The sequence below is a fragment of the Gadus macrocephalus genome, chromosome 2, assembly GCF_031168955.1.
Source record: "Gadus macrocephalus chromosome 2, ASM3116895v1".
Classification (NCBI taxonomy): Eukaryota; Metazoa; Chordata; class Actinopteri; order Gadiformes; family Gadidae; genus Gadus; species Gadus macrocephalus.
In genome coordinates, this window is record NC_082383.1 from 5094659 (window position 1) to 5100891 (window position 6233).

General features: G+C 41.4%; 2 protein-coding genes and 1 long non-coding RNA gene across 3 annotated transcripts in view; 1 reads left to right on the forward strand and 2 right to left on the reverse strand.

Moving 5' to 3' along the window:
- Positions 1-593: 593 nt before the first annotated feature.
- On the reverse strand, positions 594-1699 carry nupr1b (nuclear protein 1b). The gene is made up of 3 exons (XM_060035674.1): positions 1427-1699; positions 1129-1263; positions 594-1023 (listed from the first exon to the last, which is right to left on the reverse strand). Exons 1-2 carry the CDS (start codon positions 1521-1523, stop codon positions 1136-1138), a joined length of 225 nt encoding a protein of 74 aa, XP_059891657.1. The 5' UTR covers positions 1524-1699; the 3' UTR covers positions 594-1023; positions 1129-1135.
- A 1308-nt stretch (positions 1700-3007) lies between these two features.
- Positions 3008-4129, reverse strand: LOC132445620 (uncharacterized). The gene is made up of 2 exons (XR_009522663.1): positions 4024-4129; positions 3008-3218 (listed from the first exon to the last, which is right to left on the reverse strand). It is a non-coding gene; the product is annotated as an uncharacterized LOC132445620 (long non-coding RNA).
- Positions 3737-6233, forward strand: part of sgf29 (SAGA complex associated factor 29) — a 6149-nt gene continuing 3652 nt past the window's right edge. The window contains exons 1-7 of the mRNA XM_060035580.1: positions 3737-3803; positions 4039-4112; positions 4564-4639; positions 5082-5154; positions 5279-5343; positions 5607-5736; positions 6158-6233. The exon at positions 6158-6233 is cut by the window's right edge and continues 71 nt beyond it. Coding sequence (XP_059891563.1) covers positions 4047-4112; positions 4564-4639; positions 5082-5154; positions 5279-5343; positions 5607-5736; positions 6158-6233 — 486 coding nt within the window. The 5' untranslated portion in view covers positions 3737-3803; positions 4039-4046. The remainder of the gene's footprint in view (positions 3804-4038; positions 4113-4563; positions 4640-5081; positions 5155-5278; positions 5344-5606; positions 5737-6157) is intronic.

Here is a 6233-nt window from a genome sequence, read left to right on the forward strand (position 1 = left end):
ATTTATATCTAAAACTCCCTCTGCGTGCATTTTGTTTTGGATTTCTATTAGAGTGAGTGTGTGTGTGTGTGTGTGTGTGTGTGTGTGTGCGTGTGTGTGTGTGTGTGTGTGTGTAGGGCAGCGTGGGGACTATGGTGTGGGGGGATAGTTTGTTTATTGAAATGCTGCCAACCTGAATATGTATAAGGCCCCAAGCAGTGATATCCAGGAAACGGTGGTTGCCTCACTTCAATAACATCCCTGGAAGGAGGGATTCCTCTTCCTGCGTTGCTTCAAGGCTGCTTCTGAGATTCTCCTATATTGGGCTTATTGTGGTGGGTATCATATACTTCTGTGATGCCCTTGACACATGTTTAAGGGCTATACTAATACAATTTATGATTCTGTTAAATAGTCAATTCAACATCGAGTTCTGTTTTTAAAACTCGTTAATGAGAGATTTAATATTAGTGCATGGAACTCGTTGACAAATAAATCCGAGCCCACATTACATAAGCTTGGCATCAAGTCCATTTGTTAGAAAACTGTGCCACAGGTTGGCAGCGGAGGCCATCTACTGGCCTTTGCTGGTAGTGCAACAACACGTCAAGACGCATGGGAATACATTTTTATTGTATCAAACAGTGTCAAAACAGTTAAAAAATATTTGTACAAATATTTAATAAAAAGATTGACAACATGCACAACTTCCCATAAGTATTCTGCCCCACACTAGTAAAAATACGAAAAGTAGCATAGAGTCGCAGAACGACCCCATCATAAAGACGAGGTTAGATCGGGTGAATCGTAACCTTCCGTTCAGCCGTGGAGCAGAGCTACACCGGGGAGACATCCATCTCAGCCCGGGCAGGGTGGTCCGCTGAGTCAGCGGTCAGCCGACATCAAACCGGAACGATTTGTACACGGAGCACCTGGATGGCAAGCATGGTGATTTCAGGAGCTCAACAACCAGCCGTCTGTTAATCGCTTTCTGTCGCCAAATATTGGCCGAGGTCGGTAGCCAGAATAGCCGTCAGGGGTTCCCTGCGTTTAGGAGAAAGGGTCAAATTAAAAAAAATAAAAGATGTGACGTTACTCCGAAAAACTATAAACAATATTATCGATTTTTTTCTCTCAAAGTGAACGCACCTCATTCTCACTGTTTGGCTTTCTTCTCGCTGTTCTGCAGCTTTTCCAGTATTTTCCGTTCGTGTCCACCGGGGTTGGGTCTGTTGGTGTTGTCGCTCGACTCCTTCTTGGTCCTTCCCTTGCGGGCAGCGCTTCCTGGTGAAGACACGGAGAACCGTAAACAATACAACAAGAACATTTACGGCAAGTTTAACCAGAGACAAATAAATAAATAACAATAAACGTGACTTTACTTTGTTTGCAAAGAAAGTAGGCTAACATCCAATGTCTTTTTTCGAAATTAGACGATATTTCTTACCTGTGTATTTGTCCGTCAGGTTATAATATTCATATTCATCGTAATACTTCTCTTCAAATTTAGATGGCTCAAGGTTTTTCACGTCGACGAAACTCATGGCTGGTTTTTAAAAGCGTCCGCCTTTTAAAATTAGGACAAAGAAAAACCGTTCACTCTGCTTATTATTAAGCGTGGTGTTTAAAATAAACAGAGGAAGAGAACTTGAAGTCTTGAACTTGATTTAAAAACAGCGTGGCTCTTGTTGACAGTCCGTCCGTGTTTTGTTCCCTCACGCTGCGGGGTCTTTATAGGCAGGGGGAGCTCCGCCCTACGCCAGCCAGGTATCCCCTTTCACAAAGGTTGCATCAGTTTAATCGTTCAATCATAACCAAATGTATCATTTCGACCTAAATCATCGCTAGACAAAGGTCAAAAATACATGTTTGTATGTGGTGTCCCTCTGCCATAATCGGGCTATTAAGACCAAAACCTCTCGCCACTTGAACAGTTTTTTCCCCACGGCAGTTGGGCTCACAAACAAGCCCCCTGCATCACAATGACTCTGGGTTTACGTACTCAAACTAACTTGCCCTTCTATGCCCAATTATTTATTATTATCTTAAAAAACATTTGTCCTTTGTTCTTGTTTATGTTTTTCTGTTGTTATGTTATGTCTCATGTCTTATGCACCAACCACACCAAGTCAATTTCCTGTATGTGTGAATATACTTGGTCATTAAAAGAATTCTGATTCTGATTCTGATAATAAACTTTAGTTCATTCAATTGGCTGGTGGTTCGCAGAGGGGAATATACGGTGCAATATCTATTGTTATCCAGATGTGTTGTGTGTTTAATGTGACTCACATCTGGTTTAACTAACTCAGTCTTGTGTGCTGTTCGTCCCGTGGTGCATGCCTTGTTGTTCTAGAAGGCGAGGTTGTTCATCACAAGGTGGAACATGTGGTTCATTATCACCTTTTATTATGTTATTTAACATATATTAATTCCTGTTTGGAAACAACCTCAAACTCTTTGAAACAACCTCAAACTCATGGAGTTTGAGGTTGTTTCAAAGTAAGTCTTCCTGAGATCATACGCCCCCAGTCGACCTTTTCATATTTCAAAACACGTTAATCTGATAGCGTCTATCTGCAGATAAACACCTAAACAACTAGACTTATTTGATATGCCATTCCTAACCAAAATATTGTTTCAGTAATATCGCCATACATTCAATATGAAGTGATTTTTTTGAACTTCTAAACAAAGAGAATGAGAGTGTTAGTGCAGAGGGTAGACCTCTATGTAAACAGTTGATGAAGAACTTAAGTCTTTATGTAACTTTGTTGACTTTATTTGGCAGCACAACAGACATACATGATGTAACAAAAGCAGATGAAAGTGTAAGTCAAATACAGTGAACACAGTTACTTATTCCTCCCAGACGAAGTCATGCTGACTGGCATAGTCCTGAACTTGCTGCCAAGCCACGATACTTTCATGTTGTTTTTCTGAGAGTAGGCGGAGAAACTTCTAGATGTTAGCTCCTTCTGACTCATATTCGGCTGTACACTCATAAACACAGCCTGTGTCCGCTTGGAAACATTCTAATTTGGAAAAAATTTCAGTGTTTTTTTGTTGTTTTTTAAGTTTCTTCCTGACTGGTCCTTGATGTTTTCTAGAAATATTTTTGTTTCTCCTCCTACTCCTGCTCTATAACTCGTGGCTTCCAGCTTTGGTCACATGTCCTTCTGTACTGTAAATATTTGAGGGAATGAGAGCCAAGTCTCTGTCCAAGTTTCTCCTTGTTCCTGTTTGCACACACACACACACACTTTCATCACATGGCACTTGAGCACGGGTTGGTCAGGAAGCAGATAAGCTGTCTGACCTGAGTCTCTGTTTGTCTGCACAGAAATATCCACTCACAGAACAACAAGTGCATACTCACACATGCTTTCATTTATGCTTATGAAATATGCAGTAGAACTATGATATTTAAATACTTTAAGTTATGCAAATATATACACCTTATTCCCCTCTTTATTATTTATGTGAAATTTGACTATAACACATTCGTTTTGCTACAAAACTCGGTATTAAAGGTATTACTTGCTGCAATTCTAGCAATGTCGTGCGAGTGGTGTCTTAACCAGTTTTAATACAATGCATAATTTTTACAGTGGATATCGTTGGTATAAATTGGCTTTGATTAAGTAAATCATAATTGAAATGCAGTACAATGTGTTAACACACAGTAACGTCCACATGAACGCAGCGTCGGTCCACCATAACAAACCTAATTTTGTCCCTCTTGCCGCTCGGTACGCTTCTCGTACTGCTAACCCGCTAATAGCTTAGCCTAGCCTAGCCTCCTGCAAACCAAAACAATCAAGGTAGGCCGACTAAAATCAATGTGGCAGACACACAAGTCTCATTTAATAGAGAGATTTAAAATGAGTCCATTTGGTCGTCAATGCAGTGCATGATGCCAATGCACGTGTGTACATTTAGTAAAACCGCTGGCTGTCATAAAGCGGGCTAGTGCTTCGTTAACTGTAGGTTAAAGACACACACATTCATGTACACAATCATCACGGATCCACGATTACTGACCCCCTCTTTCCGCAGGTACCAACATGTCCGCCGACACCAAAATAGCCGAACTGCTGACGGAGCTCCATCAACTCATTAAACAGACACAGGTGGGTCAGATTATAATGAATAAACCATATTTCATACCTCTGTATTGGATATTTAACATAAACTACATCCCATACAGATGGGTCCGATAATATTTAACAAACCAGGTCTCATGTGTAGATATTTAATATAAACTACATCCAATATAGGTGGTTCAAAATATTTCATAAACCATATCTCATACTGCTGGGTTATAATATAAAGTACATCTCATTCAGGGGACAGTACAGAGATTTAAACATTATATTGTCCTCTGTGGATCAGATGATGTTTAACTCTCTAGCACACACACAGAGTGGATTATGTAATATTTTCTCGGTTGTGTTTATTATAGGTAAACCACTGTGAACCACACCCCTACCCTGTACTGTATTGCTTCTATCTGTAATATGATCATGTCTTTTTGCATTTGCACATCAATGTAAATGTCCTCTGTTGTCTTCTCTGTCTCAGGAGGAACGCTCGCGCAGTGAACACAACCTGCTCAACATACAGAAAACACATGAAAGGATGCAGACGGAAAACAAAAGTAAAACATTTAGGCTTTTCAGTTAAACTTCTTGTGTGTTCTATCTTCTCTTCTCTATTCCCCAATATGGACAGTGCACTAACCAACAGCCCCCATCGTTCTATGGGGGCTCTACAGTACTAGCCAATGTCAATAGCTTACATATTCAATGCAGATATAGTCTAAAATATCTGCAGTCCACCTGTGAGGATCCTAGAGCATTAAACAGTAAATATGAATATAAAAAGTGAGTATTATACAGTGAATAGTCATCTATAAATAGTAAGTATAAGACAGTCAATATCTATAAATTAAAAAGTATTGAACAGTAAATAAAATCCAAATACTAGGTATAACATACTTAATAATAATCTATAACCATTGAACTGCAAACAACATCTATAAATAGTTAGTATTAAACGGTAATGTAGTATAATATGTTGTATGTTTTTCTGTCCTCCAGCTTCCCCATACTATCGCACAAAGCTCAGAGGGCTCTACACCACGGCCAAGGCCGACGCAGAGGCAGAGTGCAGGTAGACTGTTTACATGTCAGTCAGCCCAGCTGTCTGTTTAGCTGTTTGTCCATCCGTCTGACTGTCAGCTGGAGGATGCTCCACACAGGGCTAAAGCTAACACGCTCTCTTCTCTCTCGCACAGTATCCTACGCCACGCACTGGACAAAATAGCAGATATCAAATCCTTGTTGGAGGAGAGGAGATTAGGTAGGTCATATTCTCCCCCTTTTCAAACTCTTTCTATATTTGTGCTTATCTCTCTCTATCTCTCTTTGTTTCTCTGCCTATGCCATGCTTTCTCTCTATGCCTCCCCCCCTCACTCCATCCCTTTGCATTGGACTGTCACTTGACCACACCCAAAACACTCCACACAGTCACAACTTTCTACTCGTTCATGTGCATGTTATTTATTCACGAGCGCCTCCTTTAGAATAGTAACACCACTTGTCTTGTTGATGTTTCTCTCCAGCTGCCAAGATGGCGGGTGTGTACAGCGACACCGACCCCCCCAGGAAGACCATGAGGAGGGGGGTGCTGATGACCCTACTCCAGCAGTCGGCCATGACACTCCCTCTGTGGATCGGCAAGCCTGGAGACAGGTAGCTGTTACTCACTCACTCGCAGAGCTCTCGGATCACTGCTTAGTTCTGGTCGGATGGTCGATTGGTTGGTCGACATGCACTTGTACGACCAAATTCCTATTGGTCAGACAATCGCTGGTGTTACTAGCATGAGTAAAAATAAAAGCTTCTTATTCCATTATTTATTGGGGTGGGTGGGATATATATATAATTATGAATATAAATGATATCCAAAGCACTGTAGTTTCTGTTTTCTTAAAAACCTCTCATATCATATTAGGTCCTCACATAAATGTTTTTGTTCCACTATTTCTCTCAACAAAATTCTGTCCGTCTTTCCTCTCGCTCCCCTCCCTCTATCCTCCCTCTCCCTTCCGTCTCTTCTCCCTGCGCTCCTTTTCTCTTCTTCTCCCCCTCCCTCCTCCGTTGGTGGTCCCAGCCCCCCCCCACTGTGCGGTGCGACCCCAGCCAGCAGCGACTACGTGGCCAAGCAAGGCGACAAGGTGGCGGCCCGC

What these genes read in the sequence shown, in the direction of transcription:
- nupr1b (XM_060035674.1), bottom strand. Translation starts at nt 1,523, where the DNA reads ATGAGTTTCGTCGACGTGAAAAACCTTGAGCCATCTAAATTTGAAGAG. An exon ending in CCTGACGGACAAATACACAG is followed by an intron (nt 1,264 to 1,426) that starts GTAAGAAATATC and finishes TGTCTTCACCAG; the next exon opens with GAAGCGCTGCCCGCAAGGGA.